Below are 21,453 nucleotides of genomic sequence, written 5' to 3' on the forward strand. Positions count from 1 at the left end.
TTGGATCTCATTTGGACTTGGTATGTGAGGATGAAGAGAGTCGAAATAATAATACATTTGGAAGATGTGATTATCTTCCTTCTCTCTTCTAATCCTTTTCATGTTTTTTTCTCTTCTAATGCCAATATTCCTGTGTTTCACCATCTGTTTTGGGCTACCCCTCGCAGTGGACTCTAGAGGTTTCAGGTTGACACCCCTACAAATTAACGGTTAACCGCCGTGACAGCGACCAGTCGATCCTTTTTTTTTCTGCTGCTTGGCTCGTCGGGTTAAAGAATGGATCATCATGAGTGGACTGGGACTCCTGGGCTAAAGCGCCACGGGGTTTCTTGACACCGGAGTTGCAGCCTATTACAGACATCTACTGCACCCTAGTCAAAGGGCTGAGGTACTGGTGCATTGTTACTGGATGGAAAAAATTGATCTCCAGTATTTTAGCATAAAGCAATTTGGGATGGTGCGGCTGGTGAAAGGTATTTGGGTCAAATACTTCCCACCTTCGATACGTTGGACACGCTCACATTCCTTTCTCCTTGTTGACAATCTGGAATTGTCAGTCTTTCTTTTAGTCATTTTTCAGTCTTTTTATTTGTACTCCCACTGTCTTTCTTTTTCATATTTTACTTTCTGCATTATCCCATAAGCAATTTGGTCTTGTTATACATCTCTAGACAAGATGGTTTCTTCAACACGTTCATTGAGCGCTGGGTCGCTGATGCTCGCTTTGTTATGTTCCCCCGTGGCCGCCACAACATACTCCCTGGTGGAGAATTGGCAGGGGAAGAACTTCCTGGATTACTTCAATTTCCACGTCGGTTCTGACCCGACCAACGGCTTCGTTAACTATCTCGACAAGGAGACCGCCGAAAGTTCAGGCCTCGTCAAGGTCACCGACAGTGGCAGTGTGTATCTGGGTGTCGACCATGCCACTAAGCTGGATGCCAAAGGCAAGAAGGGCCGTGATTCAGTTCGTATTGGCAGCAAGAAATACTACGACCAGTCTCTCGTCATCGCCGATATCGCCCACATGCCTGGTAGCACTTGCGGTACCTGGCCCGCCTTCTGGTCCGTCGGAAAGAATTGGCCTTCAGACGGTGAGATTGATATCATCGAAGGTGTCAACATGGCAGATCACAACGAAATTGTCATGCATACAGCCGGCACTTGCAGTTTGACAGATACGGATATGACCGGTTCCGTCAACGCTACAGGGTGTGGTGAGGATCTAGGCACTGTCGGATGTAAGATCGAGGGCCACGAGGGCAGCTACGGTACATCTTTCAACAAACAACAAGGTGGTGTGTATACACTGCAGTGGACCGACGATTTCCTCAAGATTTGGTTCTTCCCCCGAAGCTCGATCCCGGCCTCGATTACTAGCGGCAAGCCTGATGTAACTGAATTCGGTAAGCCAATGGCCCTGGTGCAGGAATCGTGCGATGTTGCAACCGCCTTCAAGTCCCAGTCGTTTGTTTTCGATGTCACCTTCTGTGGAGACTGGGCAGGTGGTGTGTACGGTGATTCTGGTTGCCCCATGACCGGCGGCGATTCCTTCCAGAGCTGCCACAACTACGTCGCCAACAACCCGGCTCAGTTCAAGGAGACTTACTGGGAAATCAACTCCGTCAAGATCTATCAGGCTGGTGTGAAGGGAATTGCCTCGGTTTCATCATCCGAGCCTGAGCCGGCTACGACTGCTGCTGCTCCTGTTGTTTCGAAGACAACTGCTGAGACTCACGCTACTCACACTACTGCTGCTACTGCTGTGCACTCAGTTGCTTCCAAGGAAGATCAAACCGCTGGAGCAGTCCAGCAACTGACTACTGCGTCTGTTCCTACTGTCGCAGCTACTGCCAAAAGCGCTGCCACCGAAGCAGTCGAGCAGCCTTCTAGCAAGAAGACTAGCACAGTCACCTCTATAGTTACTGCAACCGAGACCGTCTGCCCCGAGGACGAAAAGTCTTCCGCTATTGCCGCGCACTCCTCCGTGCCAGCTACGGCCACCGCTCCAGCTGTGCAATCTGTCCAAGTCCCAGCCCACGGCAAAGATCCGGAGGCACGCACTTCTGCCTCCCCTGTGGTCCCCTCGAGCGTCGCATCCGTCTCAGGTGGTCACGGTCACAACCACGGCCACACCCACTCCAAGCATGCATCCATTCCCGCCGCTACGCCCGTTGCAGCTGAACCCACCTCCGGCACCACTGAGAACTTCGGTGGTTCATGGGCGCCTTCTGCGGCCCCATCTCCCGTTGTCTCCAGCGTTCCTTACGAGGCCTCCAAGGCTCTGATCCCTGCCACTGCCGATGCCGCTGCCTCCACGCAGCAGACTTCCTCGGCTACATCTGCCTTCTATGTTCCTACCGGATCTGAATCTGGAGCCAGCCCTGTCTTTACCGGTGCCGCTGATCGATTGTCCATGAGCATCTCGGCTCTGTTCCTTGGAGTCATTGTTGCTTTCTTGGCTTAAATATCTGTGATAGATTGCGTTTGAAACTGGTCCAGATTTGGCGGTGGATTTTATTTGGTTAATTGTACAGTAGGCCCTAGCGATGGCCGTAGAATGCTTTGGTTTTGTTTGGATTCAATCTGTATTCAGTCTGTGTTTTGCCTCGATGCACGCAAAAGGAAGCGTAACTAGTTAATGAAGAATTATTTCCTCAAAATATTACTGATATTTTCCCTCATACTCCATATATACAAACACCATTTATCCCCAAACTCCACGCTTTCCCGCCCAAATTTGAACATTTCACTCGCTAGGCCGTCCACCTCACCAACCAATCCTGAGCATAGCATCTCAGGATTCCATCCTCAATAATTCTCAATCGACCATTTCGCAAAGTCACACTACTCCTCTCTGCTTTCTCCGTAACAAAACTTTTAGGCCCATTCTGAATCAAGGATGATTTCTTCCCATGCATCGTCTCATAATGATGAATGAGCTTGACCGCCGGATTGACAAGTTCCTCCTCCCTCGTCTCACTCCGACGAAGTCTCAGCAACCACTCTTCAAAAGACACGACATCAAATCGGAGACCACAATTCTTCAAAGTATGCAGCAAAGATGACCAGGTGAATTCGCGAGAATTACACAAATTGAAAATGGAGTCATCAACATACTCCACCCAAGCCGAGCCGGACGCCTGACTCTCGCCAAGTACACTCGGCGTAGCACAAGTCCCGGCTAGTTCAAGAATAGTAGACGCAAGCTTATCCACCGGAAGCCAAGAACACGTCTGCGATAGCTCAGGCAGTGCACCCAGTGTCAGCGCCGACCGGATCATCAACGGCAGAGCTTCGGAGTCATTCCAAAGGCCCTTCTTCGAGTGACCTGAGACCTGGCCGATCCGAAGAGAATAGGCCCTTGCGCCACTGCGTCGTGCATTACTTACAATCCGCTCGCCAATTAACTTGGATTGTCCGTAACCCATGAACGCGCTGTCCAAGTCGACTGGTTCTTCGAGGATCTCGGCTGCTCGAGATCCGAGCGCGGTGGATATTGATGAGCAGAACATCATCACGGCAGGCTCACGTCTACTCACTGATAGTGATAATTGGATCAGATTGTATAGTCCCTGGATGTGTGGCTCGAATTCGGTTAGGGGGAGATTGAAGTTGACGGGCCATGCTGTGTGGATAATGAGCGAGACTGAGTCTAGCATGTGTGTAATTGTGCTTTTGTCTAGAGATAGACCGAAATCGGGCTGGTCGAGACGGCTGTTGAAGGCGACGATCTTTGCTTTCTGTTCGGGGGATATGAAAAGGTCTTTGTCGGTTAGAGTGTGGAGTATGGCGTCTAGTGGTAATTCTCGTCGTGTGAGACAGTACACTGTGGAGATTGAGTCGTCGTTGAGTAGCTCGTACAGCACATGGGCTCCAATTGACCCGGTGGCTCCTGTTAAAAGCTTGGCGATGTTAGCTTCTGGTCTCAACCCCCGACAGTAAGAGTCACTCACCACACTGTTCGGCCCTGAGAAAACATGCGGTTGGGGCATGTGCCTCTCAAACACGGAGTACTTCTCGATCAATTCAGTCATCACAGAGAGAGTACTCTCGGCATCTTCCAATGTCTCCCCTTTTTGTAACGCACAGATATGCCGAGCCAACTGTGATATACATCCCGCTTCAAATATGACATTTGGACCAGGAACCTGGCTCATCTCAAACTTGAAATGCTGAAGAATGAGACGCCGGAAGTGGATTGCCTTCAGACTATCAACGCCCTCAGAGAAGAAATTGGCGTCGACACCAGAGACGGATATTCCAAGTTCTTGCTGTGCTATTTGAAGAAGAACGCGCTCTGTCTCCACACAGCCAACCTGAAGATTCCCATAGATCTGTTGCTTCTCGGTGTAAAGGCCTTCGATAAGATCACTGTATTCTTCATAGACCTGTGCTCGGATCATAGATCCTTTGTCCGTTCGAGAAAACTTGGCGTCATGTGGCAATATAGCAACCAGATTGCGGGAGATTTGAGAGAAAGCCTCAGCCTGGGAATTGGCTTCTTGGATAATCGGCCAGATTGCATTGAGGTATTTGTCGTTAGACAGACGGTTGGCTTCAGGTTCGTCTGCTCGCAAAATCAATAGTCCTGGAGCAGCTTTGCCTACCCCGACTACGACTGCATCATGAATAAATGGATGTTGTTTGATGTGACCTTCAATCGGGAGAGGTAAAACCTTTTCACCATTCACTAGGTTGATTCGATCGTCCAGTCGTGAAATATATTTCCACCTTCCGGCAATTGTAGGATGAGGGGTGAACACATCTTTCGAATGGAAAGATCCTGGCGGCTCGTTTGAATTCGAGGTTGTTAGTGCTGGATGACCAGCAAGATAAACGCACTCGAAAAGGGATTTTGATTCAGAGATGGGCTTCATCCAGACGTATGAACGTATATTGTCAAAGAATTTCACATAGTTCCAATAAGGGTCACCTTTTGGTCTTGAGATTGATTCTGCAACAAGGCCAGCCTCGGTGCTGAAATTTCTTAGTCTTTGCGTTACTGTAGGTATTTGTAGAATAGTACTTACAGGCCAAATGAACCTCCAAGGTGTACTCCTTCGCTTACTAGACGATCGCCGAGCTCATCTGGACAGGGTGCACCTCCGTAGGTAACCAACTTGCATTGTCTTAGCGCTGTGATACCGCGAGGATCATCAACCAAAATTTGGAGCATATAGGGAACCGCTGCTACAGACTCTGGTCTGGCTTCTTCGAGAGCCGTGGCGACAAATTCTGCAGTCAAAGGCAGCGCAGCATTCCACATATAGGCTGTCTTTCTCATCCACATTGCCTGCAATGCGGTCGACAGCCCATGGAGGTGATACCATGGCAGGGTATTGAAAGAGGTGAACCCAGGACCTCTCAACGGGTGAGTCATGATCGCTTTGTGCGTGAGGAAGAGCGGTTTCGGGGTGCCTGTTGATCCCGAGGAATGAAGGATCAAGGCAACCCTTTCAGGGTTTCGATTGCGTTTGAGAACGAGTGATGGGGATTGTAGTCTGTTGTATAAAGAACATGAGAGCATTGGGCGGCACGTCACTAGCCTCCGGCGAAGTATCTCGCCCAATGTTGAGCGGATATTGGGGGATTGGCCATATATGATTGATTCGCAGTTGACCGTTTCAAGCAATGATATGCAGGCTTCGCCCGAGAGTCTTGGTGAGAGCATCATGACAGTATAGCCCAGTCGACTTAGGGCAAAAAAGGTGATCACCATGTTAAGGTCGGACAAAGTAAGAAGTGCCACGATGGATGGAGTTTGCGTTGACTAAACATTTATTTGTTAGAGTGTTAATATCATAGGACACTTTATGACCAACCTGTTTGAATCCATCATCCATGAGCAGGATGACAGCTTGGTTTATCATAGCATCCAATTGCTTCCCTGTGTAGTATTCGTAGGAAGCTGCACCGTTGTCGAAACGGGGATAGGCAAGAATAGGATATTGAACGACATCAGCGGCTCGTAGGCGAATCAAGTCGTCGAGAACTTGAAGCGATCCAAACTCCTGTACTAATGGGTTGATAGCGCTGGAGGGACCAGCCTGTGCTGGCTGGCTTCCACGTTGGATGCCCATGATGAGTACAGAACTATTCCAGAATGAGAGGAAGGGTATCACAGCAGCTTGGTGATTCCAGTGCGATGTTGAGGACCATGCCGTATTTAAGAGACTGTTGTATATTTAGACCGCTTCATTAACCCATATTGCCACAGTAGCGTATACTGACTGCATCCGGGCATCATTCGGGATGCCCGGCAAAACAAAGTCCTTCTGCATCGGGAAAAGGATATACATATCACACGGGATCAGCCCAGTAGCAAACAGACAGGATCAGCTACCATGCTGTGATAGTTATGCAGATGCTAACACAGCTCATCAAGGCGCATATCGAATAGTTGGGATTTGAGGAAATACTATCTCGGGAATAGATATATGCACACACACCATGTACAACAGCACAATTTCAATGCACGAGCACTGGCTCGCTGAGCGACCTGTTTGTGCCACCAACAAACACTCAGCTTGAAACCAGAGATTTTATTCGTTAAGTTTTAACAGTGGCGTTCCGTGAACGTCGAGATTGGTCTACTCTGTCTACTGTGGCTCAGGCTACTAACTAGCTACTTCGCTAGTGGCCAAATTCCAAAGTTTGGAGAATAATCCCCCTGTCTAGCATTAACCAAGTGCATGCATTGTGCATTCTCCTCCAACATCGGAGTGGAATTTCTATCGCGACCAGCGGCAATCGTTACACCGCAGAGCTGCCCGAGACACATCCGCCTCAGTTGGAATGAAAATCCCGTTGGGAAAGCCCAAAAAGAATTTCTACCTGTCACCGGACAGAAATTAATCTTTTCCGATAGAGGGTTTAGGTGATAATTAGTGGCAACATCACATGAATGCATATTACCAGTTCTAGGTCCTATGTTGGGACTCTGAAACCCACTGTACAAGTCAGTGTAACTGAAGGCGGCGGTGAGCATCAGCCTTCAGTCTGGAACAACTTGGGTGTCATACATAAAGGCTACACAAAACGCTGTGTTCAGATATACCCCGATGAAGTGTTGGGTATGTGTTTCATTGGCCGTTTATTATATTCCAACGTTGTTGAACTATCTACTTCGTCGTAGAGTACAACCAGTCTTGCTCTTTTACCGGTGCTAAATCAAACTGAGACCATTCCAGACAGCTAAGGAGTGAAGGGCCAGGCTCAGTGATGTCTCACTTGAAAGCGTATGTTGTAGGAGAGGTCCCCTTCCACCCCTGCCCAAGGGGATGGATGGGATGACACCGAGGAGTGACGCAACGAGGAGCTACCACCTTGGAAGATGAATGAAATAAATGATAATCAAATTCATTTAGGTCCATGTCAAACAGAATTCAGGTTTTTTTCGAGCAATCTTCGAAGTCATCTCCAGGGCAGGTATGGGGGGTCCACTCCAGTACTTGGATCGGGAGCGGGCCGGGAGAAGCAGCCGAGAAACCAGGAATGCCTTGTGGAGTTTCTGATCTATATCTGATATCTGGTATCTGGTATTAAGGGTATAAGTGTTCTCGGGTCCCATTGCTGGATTCTTCTCAAGAATGCGGATCCACTCGATCGGTCTATGTTAATCATTACAACTTTATTTTTATATTTTCTTGTCTCACCTTGGTAGGTCTTAGAATATAGACCTAGACATAACATTCCAGGTACCGGGAATGATCCTGTGGCGTTCCGTTAGAAGAAGATGTACCCGATGGTCTGGTTCGGTAGAGCAATTCCACATATTCTTGTAAGCCCTTAGTAATTTCTTCATTTAGATCGTAGGGAACCACCCCCAGAGGGTATGTCTGTAGGCATCGAGCATGACTGTAACTTATCAACATTAAGAACCAGTCTAAAATTGTAGACAGGGATTCGTAAAAGGAGATTGCAAGACACCGGTTCAATTTTATCATCAAGACTATCATTCCTCTGTATCGGCTGAATGTACGTAGAGTTCCAATCATAGTCTTAAAAATGCAGAATAACACTGACTGAAACAAAATGCGCTGATCTCCAAGCCACACTGATACCTTAGATGGATCCCTTCCCCGGCTTCTCTTCCAACAATTCCATGACCCGCAGCCAGGACCGACTAGCCCGGGCAGCATGCTCCATCGGCACGGCCGGGCTATCTTCCCCGGTGGATCTCGAGAAGACCTCCATACTGATCCACCCGGTATAACCCAAACCGTTAATGCAGGCATCCGTCACCTCGCGAATCGGAAGGTATCCGCCCCGATCCTCTTCGCACGGAAACAGACGCGCATTCCGGGACCAGGCTAGCAGAGTAGGCAGGCCTGGTGCGTGAAGAAAGGGCGTTTGTGGGTCGACCCGCTCGCCGTCGGCAAGTTGAACCATCAGCACTCGGTCCGGATCAACCTCCCGTACAAGCCGGTCCATCGACTCCCGCAGATCTCGGTCTGCGCTTGGGCCAAGTCGCCCTGTTGCGGCGATGGGATCGGCCCACACTCGCGCTGCTATGTTGAATGTATCAAGACAGATGCCGAGATTGGGTCGATTGGCAAGCTTGATCACATCCCAGGAGTCTTCCCAGGTGTTGATGTATGTTCCCCATGCCAGGGCCTCGTACGCGATGCGTACGGGGAATGCTACATCTGCAGCCTCGGCCAGGTCGGCTGCGAGACGCTCTCGGTCGGAGGTTATTTCCGAGGCGTCGAGGAAAGATGATGGGATCAGGATGAAGAGTGAGTCGCCAAGAATCTTGCATAATTGCACCCAATGCTTGAGTTCGTCGATGCGTTCCGCATGCCGTTCTGGATCAATGAGGCCTTCGTAGTGTCGGAAAGGTTGGAGAGCTACAACATGCAGATCACGCTCAGCAGATAGGCCTCGGATAGCATGTGCTGCGTCAATCTCGTAGTCTCGATAAGTGCGGGGTGCACTGTCAGTTGCATGGGCGCGAAGGGTCTTGGCAAGCTGCGCTATATCATCATGGAAGAGTTCGAGTCCTTGTTGGCCGTTGAGGGCGACAGCATCAAGTTTGGCGATAATGGGATGCAAATTCGCAGCTCCCAGACTGACTGTTGCAATGGCTGGTTTCCATCGCGAGTCCACTTCGGACTTGAGGGTATTTGGAAGAGAATGCATTGTTAAAATGTTTTTGGAGATTGACCTGGGGCTAGCAGCAACTAGTGATCTCTATCACACTCTTTATAGCATGAATCACAATCTCACATCAACATGAGATTTATGCTTCTGTGCTGATCCTGTATTTAGGTGTTTTCTTTTTTTTTGTTAAAAAAAGTAAATCCCAATGTGGGATGAGTACAGAAACTACACCACTCACAGATGGTCCGGATTCAAATCGTACACCGTAGGGCAAGCATGTACACCCTTGGTCACCTAAATCGGGTCAACTTATTTGTCAAATGCGGAATATTCAAACGACGGGCCGAGAATGATTGAATAGTGGAGTGTCTAGAAACGATATGCCCCGGGTTTCAGCTGTTTTCGGGGTCAGCTTACCTATATTGCATTCGTATGTTGTAGGAATGGATTGAACACCGATGGAAACAAGGGTCTTTTGATTTATTTGCCTTGTCCGATGTCACTGTGACCCAGGGGGGCACCAGAGACTATAAGATGCAATCGAGATCCAGCCAAATAGTTCCCTCATCCTAGCTTGTGCTACTCGAAGCAGACAATTCCACACTTAGTATCGGTGCTGTCTTTTTCTTGAACAGCCATAATGACGATCACCACACCATTTCATTGTTTGGTCAATCGTCTCGGCCAAATGGTCTTGAAAGAAGCCTCGGATCCATCTCCACAAGCCCACTTCGAGCTATTGCGAATAATCGACCAGCTCAGGTCTGCAGTGGAAACGCCGACAGAAACCGTGTTGCGTTTGATTTACCAGGTCAGGCGTTCCACGAATCTAAACCGAGTTCGTATTCTGACTGGACATTCTAGCCTCCTCAAAATGCCGCGTTGCGCGTTGTCATTGATTTGGGTATTTTCGCCATGCTTGTGGACAAGCGACACAGAGGGATGGGACTATCAGCCGGCCAGCTGGCAGACTATACCGGCGCCGAGAAAGATCTAATTGGTACCTTTTTCTGCAATGACAATAGTTCGTCACACATTGTGGATCGCCTAACTCTTTGAATAGTGCGATTGATGCGTGTTATGGCTTCTCTTGGGCTGTGCGTCACACCGACCCCCGAGGTCTATGTTGCCAACGAGAAGACGGTGGTAATGACTCAGCCGATTGGGAGAGATGGGATCCCATGCATGTATGTTGGTGATGGTGGCTTGGACCCTTGCATCTCTTTCCGCCGTTACTCACTGACTATTCGTTTAGTTATGATCTTACCTTTCCGACGTTGAGCAAGCTACCGGAGTACCTGCGCTCCCATGGTTATGCCAATCCCCAGGATTATACTCAGTCGCCTATGCAATGGGCCGTTGGACAGAGTCAGTTTGAGTGGCTTTCGAGTAATGCGGAGCAGCAGGAGCTCTTCAACTCGTACATGGCTAGCCGTCGCGAGGGTAGACCCATGTGGTACGATGTATACCCCGTCGAGCGACTGTTTGGCCATGCCGTGCCATACAAAGATACAGTCTTCCTGGTGGACATTGGTGGCAACCAGGGACATGATCTAGGTAAATTCCGCCGAGAATACGGTCATCTGCCAGGCAGAATGGTGCTGCAGGATTTGCCAAGCGTCGTTGAAAGGGTCGATGGAGAGAGTGCAGGAGTTGAGGTGATGGGATACAATTTCATGGATCCTCAACCCGTCAAGGGTGCCCGGGCCTACTACTTTCGTTCCATTTTCCATGACTGGGATGACCAAATCAGTCGAAGGATCCTTCGAAATACGGTCTCAGCGATGGCACCGGACTATTCTCGAATTCTCATTGTGGATTTCGTCTTGCCAGACACCGATACGCCTCTGATGCAGGCTTCGCTGGATATTCAGATGATGAGTATAGGCGCTGGTGTCGAACGGTCGGAGCGACAGTGGAGAGATCTATTGCATAGTGCCGGGTTGGAGATCACGGGGATTTGGAATCAGAGCCCGGCGATGGAGTCGGTGATTGAAGCAGTACCAATGTTGAGATAGAACAGATAGTGAATTTGAGCAGGTTGGGTATTTGAATTTCAGCACAAGGATGGAAGACGACAATAGAGCGTTTAGGAGGAGAAGAAAGAGAGAAGAGAAATATAAAAAAGGTAAAATGAAGTCTATTTATTTTTGGAAAGAGCGTAACAAGACTCAACGAGTCAGGTATGTGGCGCCTGAACGGGCTGCGTCTTCAACAACCACTGTCCCTCTGAAATACAAACCGTGTGAGTCTAGTTGCTTCTCAAATGTAGCCCTGTATCTATCATTCTTCATCAATCCTCCTGCCAACACCAACACAGAGGCCTCACATGGGTGATAATCAGTGGCCTGAGGCTTCACCAAGCGACCAAGAGTCTCGCCAACAAGTAAAGCTACCTGAGAGCTCACGATGGCTGATGCAGTCTCGTTTTTGTCCATCAAGTCGAGAACAACCGGGGCAATACTAGCAATGCGTGCCTTCACACCCTGAGAGTGGTTCTGGGCCAGAATATTGTTCAACATGTCGATACTGGCACTCTCAGAGATTTGACACCCTAGTTGCTCCGCAACCGCTTTGGAAAGTTCATCACCCCCAGTTTTGTCGAGCCCCAACGTGATATCCTCGAAGACCCCTAGCGTATGCTGGATGGCTTTCATACCAATTGTGTAGCCACCGCCCTGATCGCCGAGCATATGACCCCAACCTCCAGAACGTGCTGAACGAGCGTATCTTTGTTCATCTTCAGTCCATTTATATCGCATTGCAACACTTCCGGTGCCTGCAATTACCACTAGGACGGAGGGTGTACCGAGGGATTGTGGAACACCCGCAGTCAACAGATCTACGTCGTTGGTTAACTGGAGGTCCTTTTCGTGAGTGATTCCAAACGCTTGTCTCAGCTTGGGTGCTAGCACTCCCTCCAGGCCAGCTCGGTCAATACCAGCTAGTCCGATCCAGACAGAGCTGAAGGATGTTTGAAGGCGTTCCTTCCACAAAGACTCTGTTTGCTCCACGTCGATTTGCAGGGCGTCTTTCAAAGCGGACTTAGCAGTGTCAAGTAACGTGGCAATGACTGCATCTATATTTCCAATGCTGTCTGTTCTGGATAATGGTTAGCTTCACGATAACACACAGGGAAAAGCTGGAACGAGAAGAGGTCATACAGATTGCATGGGCCAGCAGAGCCCTGACCCACCATCTTGGTGCCGTCGGCTACAACAGCAGCGCACTTAGTACCACCGCCATCAATGCATAAGGCAAACTTTTCAGTGGCGGTACTTGTGGGCTTCTGTTCGATGGGCTTAGAGATAGCAGCTAGAGCGTTGGCCAACACTCCACCTGCAGCATCAAAGTATCCCTGACAAGTCTCAACCGACTCCCCGCTCTCTGCAACCAAAATAGCCAGTTTGACACTGGAATTGCATCTTGCAAGTAGAGTGTCCAATTCAGCGTCGGATGAGGACTGGCACTTCCCACTCAACCTCCGCAGAATATTACGGGATCTTTGTTCGAGTTTCAAATTTGAGGCCACAAGATCAACCATCTTGAATGTCAACATTAGCTGGAGTACAACATTTAGGGGAAATTACTGCCATACCATATTTCCGTAAGTCTTTCCAGTGCGAATCATAGTACCGGTACTTAGCATATTCAACACTAGCTTCGTGACAGTACCGGCCTTAAGACGGGTGCTACCAGTGACCACTTCAGGCCCAGACACAGGTGAAATAACGAAATCCACATTCCCTGAAAGGCCGATCGCCGAAGGAACTGTACAAACAACCGCGATTGTCACACATCCAAGACGTTTAGCGAAAGCAAGACAACCAAGCACATAAGGCGTGCGGCCCGAGCTTGCAATTCCAATAATGCTATCAAGCTCTGGATTCAGATTGAGAGATTTCATCTCATCCTCGCCGGCTTTCTCATCATCCTCGGCTCCCTCCTGAGCCTCTCGGATTGCGGCATCTCCACCAGCAATCAGACCAACGAACTGCCCGCGCGGGGCGGCGAAGGTCGGGGGAATTTCTGATGCATCCAAGATTCCAAGCCTAGAATATTGGTTAATTTTGTTTCAACGAGTTGACCAAGATCCACATGACTGACCTTCCACTGGTGCCAGCGCCGACATAAATCACCCGGCCGCCTTGTCGAACTCGCGGGGTCAATGCGTCAATGGCTCCTGCAATAACAGGCAAGCAAGGAACGACACACTCGGGGACTTTTTGATCGTCGGCATTGATCACAGTGCACATATCAAGTGTCGACATGCGATCAATATGCACGGTTCGGGGATTGACCCCCTCCGTTTGGAGTTGAGATAGAGTCCCGAGATCCATTATGCACGGTGTTCTGGGTGATCACTTGGAAAGACGACAAGCTTGTCGCCGTTTCTTGTCAGTGTTTTTAATGTATTTTCTTCACGAATCACGAATCAGACTATGCGGAAAAGGGCGATAAGGGGCCTTTTAGACGATTAGGGAGACGAAGCTGGATCCATTTCCAGTTGGCGCTAGGCCAGCCAAGTGCCTACCTAATATCGCCCCATTTCCCGAGGTCGATACTGTTGAGGGAAAGTAACGGATATCTGTACGTAAGTCTTCTAGAAATGCCTAGCGGTCTGAATATATGGGGGCCGTTACAAGGTAGAGTTGCAATGAAGGGATCTTGACTGCGTGGGATTGGACCGGTTAGCAAGCGACCGGAGTGGATCTTCACTACTTCTCCAGACTTTTCCCAGAATGGAGTCGGATGGAGCCGATCTAAATGGAGAGTGGAGTTTGTCTTTCTCAGGATTCGTCGGGGGAGAAAGGAGAAAGTCGTGTGATAAGGAATTGCACTATGCTACTCAACCTAAACACAATGGGATTGCTCCACTTTTGCTACTACTTCACAGAAGTTACCCTGGAGATACCCACGCGATATGCATATGATAACACCCTATTCTCGTGTGCAACCCCAACCCCGTATCGCGTGGGGTCTCAGACTCGATAAGCTGGCCCACAATAATCCGGCATGGGGGAATATCGGCAGTGCCAGAAGGCCCTAACATAAGACCCCGGTCATTTCCCCCGGAGTTTTGGTTTCCAACGTCCACAAGATGTCGAATCAAACAGTCGAAGAAGTGCGTTTTGCCACAGGCATCGAGCAAAATGAAAACCGCTCGACCTTGTACAAGATCTGGACGGATTCTTGGTTTCAGATCATCTTGATCAGTTTCATCTGCTTCTGCTGTCCGGGAGTGAGTTTGAAGAGAATGCTATTGTAAAATCCAGGCGAACTAACAATAGTACTAGATGTACAATGCCCTCAGTGGTCTTGGAGGTTCCGGTCAAGTCGACCAGACCGTCGCTGCAAATGCGAGTGTAGCTCTTCTGGCTTGTACTGCGGGAACAGCTCTTTTCGTTGTCGGCCCTATCTTCGATCGTGTTGGACCCAGAGTTTGTCTCTTGCTTGGAGGATGGACCTACGCATTGTACTCCGGTAGTCTTCTGTGTTTCAACGGTATGTTTACCTGCAAAGCCACAGTGTGCTGTATACACAGCTAATGTGTACTCCAACAGCAACCGGTAACGGCGGATTCGTGATTGCCTCAGGTGCCATTCTCGGTGTGGGTGCATCGTTCTTGTGGGTGGCGCAGGGTGCGATCATGACCACCTATGTGCCCGAGTCACAGAAGGGTCGCGCAATCGCAGCCTTCTGGATTATCTTCAATCTCGGCGGTGGCGTTGGATCTCTCGCTAGTTTCGGCCTCAACTTTAAATCGAAGAGCGGAACTGTCAGCGACGCAACATACATTGCCTTACTTACCATTATGGCTTTCGGATGGGTGCTGGGAGTGCTCATTTGCCCGCCATCGTATGTTAGAGTCGCCCAGATGGAAGTCACGCCGGAGAACGAGAAAAACTTCCGTCAGATTATTCGCCATTCCCTGAAGACTATCTGCAACTGGCGAGTGTTGTGCATGCTCCCCCTCTTCTTCTCGGCCAATGTGTTCTACTCCTACCAGCAAAATGCTGTGAACGGTATGAACTTCAACATCAGGACGCGTTCGCTCAACGGTTCACTTTATTGGATTGCGCAGATGCTGGGTGGTCTCGTCATGGGTCTCATTCTCGATATCCCCGGTGTTAGCCGACCAAATCGCGCTCGCATCGCATGGGTATTCTTGTTCGTCACTGGAATGGTCATCTGGGGTGGCGGTTATAAGTTCCAAGTGTGGTCTGACCTCCGTCTGGAGCAGGGCCTGAAACAGGATATCGATTACACAGATTCTGATATATCGGTGGGCCCGATGTTCCTCTACATCTTCTATGGCGCCTATGATGCATTGTGGCAATCATTCTGCTACTGGCTCGTGGGTGCCCAGTCCAATTCCCCGGCCGCGGCTGCCGTTCTGGTTGGAGCGTACAAGACCTTCCAGAGCACTGGTGGTGCAATGGCGTGGCGTATCAATGCCATGGGGAAACCCGCCATGACCCAATTCGCTATGAACTGGGGACTTTGCATGGGCTCGTTGGTTATCGCTATCCCGACCGTCCTGGCTATCACTCTGACTAGTGATAAAGAAACACCAGCAGTCCATGAGAAGGACCTCCCAGAGATCGAGGAGTCCCGGAAGGTGGAAAAGTCTTGATTTTTTGTATATCAACCTCTGGCCTGGGGAGAGCGCGGAATATTTGCCGTCGAAGAAAGATATATGTAGAGTAGAAGAATACGGAAACCTTGGAAGATTGACACTGCAGATCAGCTTGTTCGGATTGAGCCAAGATTCGGATGATCGTAAACCACGATTAGGGATACATGATTAGGAATATATACACGCCATGTCCCAACCGAAAATTCAAGATCATTTTGTGTTGATACATTCCGTCGCCCGGCGGCTGAGAGGCCATCCGATTCACTTTACTTGATGCACTTCTTCAGCACAGCGGTTTCCAGCAGCAACTTAGTGTACTGACGGTGTGCCCAAGCGACTTTCTCATCCATGGGCGCACCTTCCGCCTTTCCAAGACCCTGGTAGAAACAGCTCTTAAGGCTGAATTCAGCCACGCCTTGGTCCCGCTTGATCACAGCAGCGATCTCGAAGAGGCCGTCGGAGGGACGGACTTCACGGATGCGTGGAGAGTCACCACAGCGAACGACAATACGGTCTTCTGTCTTCTCGACGACCTCAAAGTGGTCGGTGACGATGGTTCCTACTTCGTATTTGTTTGAGAGGAGGTCGGATCGGTCCCAGAGGTGGTCGGCAGTCTCGGGGCCACGGTACTTTCGTTCAAGAATGGCTCGTTGGGGGATGTATCCTGGAGAGAAAACGACGTTAGGGTATGTTGCATTGTAATAAGGCTGGTTTCCCCAGTGTAGGACTTACCCATGCCACCCCAAACACCGGCACAGAACGCTTCCACCAATTTGCCCTTCTCTTCGATCAATGAGGGCTGGATCTTGTCTAGGGGAATGCGACGAATGCAGAGATCGTGGAGAGTTGGGTTGTTGCTCGGGTTGAACTTCTTGAAAAAGGCCGATTGGAAGATGGGATCGGAGCTGTCCATGGTCTCGAAAATGTCATTGCGCGTGGCGCCCCAGAAAACACCGACCGAGGCAATGCTGCCCGCGACGGTCGTCTTGACAAATTTGCTGAAAATACCCATGGTTGAGAAGAGGAAGAGAGGGGTTGGAGGTAGGTGAGGAGTAACAAGAGGGGAGCGAGTGCTTGGGAGCGACAGCTCTCGGGGAAAGCTCCGACTGCCAAGACCAAGGCCTTCATGCCTGTCCACTCCGCATTTCACCAACTTCAGCTGTCCCACGCGACCTTGTTGTACACATACTTTGAACAATACGGGTCTCTGTTCTTCTCTCTACTGAATGGCAATTCAAAGTTATTTCTGGTACTCAATTTCAAAAGCTTAGAGAAGTTGTTAATATTAGCATCTGTGTGAACAAAGCCAAGTGGCTGCAAATGGCACACCCGGCAGTGGTTTGGCCCTGGAACTCTATATACCAGGACTGAGCTTCAATAGGCCACAAGCTGTACTTGATGAGGTACTACTCGATGCTGGAAAATCATGGAGCTGTACTCATACTGCCAATTTTGGAAGGAAGGTGTGCACTTGCCGATACTGAAATCGAGGTGTCTGTTGGTCTAGAAACCAACATACGGTTGTGTCTCTTGGAATATCTTGGGATAGGATGGAGTCAAAAAAAGCAAAGAGACAATCAAAAGTCTCTATATAGAGGTTCAGACAACCATACCTCAGTGATCAAGGGTAAGGAGTACATAATCATGGAAAAGTATTCATACATGTATCCAACCTTGGACAAGCCACTGGGAAGGGTTGTTCAGAAAGTTCTCAATTGGCAAATTCAACCAGTTATCCCAAGTTGTTGACAAGGCATCTCTTCCTTTCGGGCCTCTCTTTATTTTTCTTCCTTCTCACACCAAAACACGAGATCATCCATCAGACCGAGAGCAATCGTCCAGTTCATATCTATTCCATTCTGTTACCTTCTCCTCGCATCAAAATACGAGATCATCCATCATCCATCATCCAGTTGATCCCATCAAAAACATCATATGAATCGTCACAAGCTCATGTGCAATGATGGCTAAGTAGGCCACTCTCAGCTACTACATACCATGAGAGCTACACTGACTGACATATTTAGCCACGCACCTCTGCCGCCCTTCTGTGCGTCTGACAACCCTGTTACCTTACCTGCTCCCCACACGGGAACAGATGAGCGTACACCAGGCCCATGGGCTGCCCACGTGAAGACCCTGCCATGGGTCACTGCCCGAAAGGGCACCTTCATCAAATCGGACTTTCTCAAATTTCTCCGGACTATGGAACCTCGCCGTGAGCCTACCCTACGACCTGACAACGTGTGGGAAGCTGAGATCTTCGACAGGCTTGTTGGATCCAGTATTGTGAATGCGGAAGCGATTTATATGCAGATGGTTGGACGATGGGCAGAGGAGTAATGCACCCACTGCCAACAAGATGAGGGCCCGTTCCCTCACTGCGTTGTCATCGACTCTCCCGGTTGGCCAAAAGAGTGTGCTAACTGCCACTGGGGCGGGAATGCTCGTCAATGCTCCCAATTCATTGAACGCCCTGATCAATACTCACGGCCCATCATCCCACACGCCAGCTTTCGTCAGCCAGCGCTCTCTGTGCATGATTGAGACTTGGCTCGGCAGCTGGCGAACGGCCGTCGGAACTTGCTTCAGGAGTTGAGTACTCTGCGCTCCATCATCGTTGATCTTGGCCCTGCCATTCTGTATGCTGATCAGGCTACACACGATAACCTTGAGGCGTGGAGAAGCGTACGTGGAACGGTTCAGGGACTGCGATATCGCCTAAGTCAGGGGGATCAGATTCGCACCTCGGATGTTCGACGGGTCCGGGCACAGGTCCTAGCTGGGGTCGGTCGAGGTCATACCGTTCAATTCGCTGCACAGGCGGTTGCACAGTGCATCGAGGATATCCAAAGTGCACTTGATGCTGTCATTCACCGATGTAGCGATTAGGGGCGGTATCGCTTGCTCTTTTTTACTTCGTTTTCATCTTCTTCTCGCCTCATTTGTACATACGCCGTGACCGGGGTGACCTAGTCTTCCAGAGTTCAGAACTCCTAGCCCGGCGTTTACGATAGCTACAAATGAAGTTATTCTATCAATTTCCAGTAATAATTACTTTTTCAGCTATAACACGTAGGAGAAAAGATATATCTAACAGAGAGAGATGAAAAGACATCCACAAAAGAACGTGTTGCATATAACGTTCCTGATATTATCTTGGGCAAGGTCCTCATCCGTGGCTTACTATTGTACATTGTGCGTTCATACTGACAGGCCTAATGCTAGCATCTTTCACTGGGCTCTCTCTGCAGGTTAAAGAATGGCGAATTGAACTCCGAAATTCTGATTGGCTGTCTATATAGTCCGTACGGGGTACTCAGATATACTCAAATATATGCCCTACCTAACTCAAAAATGGCGGATATAGGTCTCCGTATGTCCATAGATTAAGCATGCCGATGCCGACCTGTGGACCTGGTCTCGGTAGTACAGGGCCCCCGGGGCCGATAATTCCAATTGAAATCGGAAAATTCAACCACATGGAGTGGAGATCCATGGATAACCATACAAATTCCAAGGTTCTCACCCAGATTTATATCGACCACGGTTACAAATTCTCAAATTGTCAAACTCTTAACCTCTCAACCTCTCAACTTCACAACCAGAGCTCGTCTACCCATATATTGTAAAACGATGGATCCTCGCCTCAATTTTCTCTGAACTACGAACCACTGGATATCCCAAATATGAAAACCAGTCCACGTTCTCTCCACACACAGTTCCCCATATTCACGGGGGTTATTCCAAATGCGTCTAACAGTCCCACAATGTGTCAGAACCCTGGAACCCTGAAGGCCCACGTGCACGCCCAAACTTCGATACTGGGCTCCAATTCGCACTTCACATGCAGGTGCGAGACATAACCTTGGAATGAACCCAAACTTGTGAACCGATGATCGGCAATGTCGTGCATGTTACAATTTTGCGACTGTTTCTACCGTTGGCCATGGTCCATGCGTACCATCGGTAGACCCCAGGGCACCCCAACTGAGGCCCCAATCAGGACAATTGATCGACATAAAATATCAGAATCAAGCCTATCATCCAGGGCTTGGATATCGCGAACCCTTGGAGATAGATCTAGCCGATGACGAGCTCCGGCGATCGCCATACTCAACCAGTCAACGGCTGTTCTCGAGATAAGGAACAAAGGCATCGAGGAACAGACCCACCGTATGCAGAGGCAAGCAGTAGTTGTTTAGTCTGGAGAATGGATGGTGTGTTACGGCCGGCGAAAGATATAAAACCCCCGGCATGCCTCTGTTCAATTATTCTCATCAAGCAGATCTGGTATCCTCCTTTTATACCAACATTATCTTTATTTCATACAACCTTCCCTCGCTGCGCGAGCTTCATTGACCAACAATCTTTCATTGCTTCAATATTTCCAATACTACCTTTCAATCCCTTTGCACAATGAAGACCTCATTTGCCGCCCTTGCTCTCGCTCTCTCTGGCTCTGCCATGGGTGCCCCGTTCTCTAACGGCACTCACATTGCATCCAACTCTTCTGCTGTGTCGACTCCTGGTCATCTGTCGACCAAGCCCGGCCTTTTCGCTGCCTCCAGCACTGCCACTCCATCTTCTGGATCCAGCCCTTTGACCTCGGCGCCTATCCCCAGCGGCAGTGGGGTGAAGCGCGGAGAGGCTATCTCCATCCCGACGGACCTCCCGTCGCTTGCTTCTGATGCCCAGTCAGTGGCTGCAGCCCTCACTTCTCTCGGTGCTGGCGCCCAGAAGCGCAGCAAGTCTCTATCGATTCCCACAGACCTTCCCTCTCTGCTGGGAGATGCCGAGTCCATCGGCAGCGCTATCGCTTCTGCAGGTGCCCAGAAGCGTGGCGAGTCTTTGTCGATTCCCACCGACCTTCCGTCCCTGGTAGAAAATGCCCAGTCCATCGGCAGCGCTATTGCCTCTGCAGGTGCCCAGAAGCGCGGCGAGTCGCTTTCTATTCCTACCGATCTTCCCTCATTAGTTTCCGATGCTCAGTCGGCCGCGGCTGCACTTGCCTCCGCTGGAGCCCAGAAGCGTGGCGAGTCTTTGTCGATTCCCACCGACCTTCCGTCCCTGGTAGAAAATGCCCAGTCTATCGGCAGCGCTATTGCCTCTGCAGGTGCCCAGAAGCGCGGCGAGTCGCTTTCCATCCCTACCGATCTTCCCTCATTGGTTTCCGATGCTCAGTCGGCCGCAGCTGCGCTTGCCTCTGCTGGAGCCCAGAAGCGTGGAGAGTCTTTGTCGATCCCCACAGATCTTCCTTCCCTGCTGGAAGATGCCCAATCCATTGGTAGTGCTATCGCCTCTGCGGGTGCCCAGAAACGCGCCGCCGAGACCCTTCCTCTCTTGACCCCCACTGGCACTCCCACTCCCACTGCTTCGTTTGGAACTGGCTTCCCTAAGCCTTCCAATGGTCTTTTCGCTTCCCCTTCTGTGACTGCTTCTTCTTCCGGTGTTGCTTCTCCTTCCGGTATTACATCGTCATCTACCCTTCTCTGATTTGAATGCTGGCCATTTCATTTCAGTGACTGCCAGCTATGTGGGTAGTAGAACTTGACGACCGTTGTTCATGTTTGAAACTATGGGTCTTTCCTAGACATTGTTCCGAATCATCGCTCTTCAATTGTCGCTCGTTAATCGTCACTCATTTTAATTGGGAATAAATGGTTGTTTTGATGTTTTGAATGTTACTTCTCGATCGCAACCAGAAT

General features: G+C 49.7%; 11 protein-coding genes across 11 annotated transcripts; 6 read left to right on the forward strand and 5 right to left on the reverse strand.

The window, feature by feature from the left end:
- Positions 1-676: 676 nt before the first annotated feature.
- On the forward strand, positions 677-2,467 carry eng2 (putative GPI anchored endo-1,3(4)-beta-glucanase; the record flags this gene model as incomplete). Its single annotated transcript, XM_040951758.2, has 1 exon — positions 677-2,467. One exon carries the CDS (start codon positions 677-679, stop codon positions 2,465-2,467), a length of 1,791 nt encoding a protein of 596 aa, XP_040817680.2.
- Positions 2,468-2,756: 289 nt separating this feature from the next.
- Positions 2,757-6,302, reverse strand: N7455_001815 (uncharacterized protein; the record flags this gene model as incomplete). The annotated part of the gene is made up of 5 exons (XM_040951263.2): positions 2,757-3,905; positions 3,957-4,980; positions 5,034-5,773; positions 5,826-6,177; positions 6,235-6,302. 5 exons carry the CDS (start codon positions 6,300-6,302, stop codon positions 2,757-2,759), a joined length of 3,333 nt encoding a protein of 1,110 aa, XP_040817764.2.
- Positions 6,303-8,067: 1,765 nt separating this feature from the next.
- On the reverse strand, positions 8,068-9,144 carry N7455_001816 (sugar phosphate isomerase/epimerase family protein; the record flags this gene model as incomplete). The annotated part of the gene is made up of 1 exon (XM_040951919.2): positions 8,068-9,144. The coding sequence occupies one exon, from the start codon at positions 9,142-9,144 to the stop codon at positions 8,068-8,070; it is 1,077 nt and encodes a 358-aa protein (XP_040817827.2).
- Positions 9,145-9,395: 251 nt separating this feature from the next.
- Positions 9,396-9,744, reverse strand: N7455_001817 (uncharacterized protein; the record flags this gene model as incomplete). The annotated part of the gene is made up of 3 exons (XM_065604166.1): positions 9,396-9,474; positions 9,523-9,632; positions 9,700-9,744. 3 exons carry the CDS (start codon positions 9,742-9,744, stop codon positions 9,396-9,398), a joined length of 234 nt encoding a protein of 77 aa, XP_065462657.1.
- Position 9,745: 1 nt separating this feature from the next.
- N7455_001818 (uncharacterized protein) lies at positions 9,746-11,123 on the forward strand (the record flags this gene model as incomplete). The annotated part of the gene is made up of 4 exons (XM_040951826.2): positions 9,746-9,916; positions 9,970-10,105; positions 10,169-10,292; positions 10,361-11,123. The coding sequence occupies 4 exons, from the start codon at positions 9,746-9,748 to the stop codon at positions 11,121-11,123; spliced, it is 1,194 nt and encodes a 397-aa protein (XP_040818020.2).
- A 153-nt stretch (positions 11,124-11,276) lies between these two features.
- Positions 11,277-13,376, reverse strand: N7455_001819 (putative glucokinase regulator family protein; the record flags this gene model as incomplete). Its single annotated transcript, XM_040951379.2, has 4 exons — positions 11,277-12,207; positions 12,270-12,649; positions 12,704-13,157; positions 13,213-13,376. The coding sequence occupies 4 exons, from the start codon at positions 13,374-13,376 to the stop codon at positions 11,277-11,279; spliced, it is 1,929 nt and encodes a 642-aa protein (XP_040818382.2).
- Positions 13,377-14,206: 830 nt separating this feature from the next.
- Positions 14,207-15,742, forward strand: N7455_001820 (putative MFS transporter; the record flags this gene model as incomplete). The annotated part of the gene is made up of 3 exons (XM_040951159.2): positions 14,207-14,347; positions 14,403-14,610; positions 14,670-15,742. 3 exons carry the CDS (start codon positions 14,207-14,209, stop codon positions 15,740-15,742), a joined length of 1,422 nt encoding a protein of 473 aa, XP_040818115.2.
- A 269-nt stretch (positions 15,743-16,011) lies between these two features.
- Positions 16,012-16,757, reverse strand: N7455_001821 (uncharacterized protein; the record flags this gene model as incomplete). The annotated part of the gene is made up of 2 exons (XM_040951461.1): positions 16,012-16,409; positions 16,478-16,757. The coding sequence occupies 2 exons, from the start codon at positions 16,755-16,757 to the stop codon at positions 16,012-16,014; spliced, it is 678 nt and encodes a 225-aa protein (XP_040818040.1).
- A 951-nt stretch (positions 16,758-17,708) lies between these two features.
- Positions 17,709-18,088, forward strand: N7455_001822 (uncharacterized protein; the record flags this gene model as incomplete). The annotated part of the gene is made up of 2 exons (XM_040951634.2): positions 17,709-17,716; positions 17,773-18,088. 2 exons carry the CDS (start codon positions 17,709-17,711, stop codon positions 18,086-18,088), a joined length of 324 nt encoding a protein of 107 aa, XP_040817964.2.
- A 19-nt stretch (positions 18,089-18,107) lies between these two features.
- On the forward strand, positions 18,108-18,637 carry N7455_001823 (uncharacterized protein; the record flags this gene model as incomplete). Its single annotated transcript, XM_065604167.1, has 2 exons — positions 18,108-18,263; positions 18,308-18,637. The coding sequence occupies 2 exons, from the start codon at positions 18,108-18,110 to the stop codon at positions 18,635-18,637; spliced, it is 486 nt and encodes a 161-aa protein (XP_065462658.1).
- A 1,527-nt stretch (positions 18,638-20,164) lies between these two features.
- N7455_001824 (uncharacterized protein) lies at positions 20,165-21,241 on the forward strand (the record flags this gene model as incomplete). The annotated part of the gene is made up of 1 exon (XM_040951011.2): positions 20,165-21,241. One exon carries the CDS (start codon positions 20,165-20,167, stop codon positions 21,239-21,241), a length of 1,077 nt encoding a protein of 358 aa, XP_040818627.2.
- Between the last annotated feature and the right edge of the window lie 212 nt (positions 21,242-21,453).

This window comes from Penicillium solitum (assembly GCF_028829755.1).
Source record: "Penicillium solitum strain IBT 25940 chromosome Unknown utg000001l_segment0_segment0, whole genome shotgun sequence".
NCBI classification, from domain to species: Eukaryota; Fungi; Ascomycota; class Eurotiomycetes; order Eurotiales; family Aspergillaceae; genus Penicillium; species Penicillium solitum.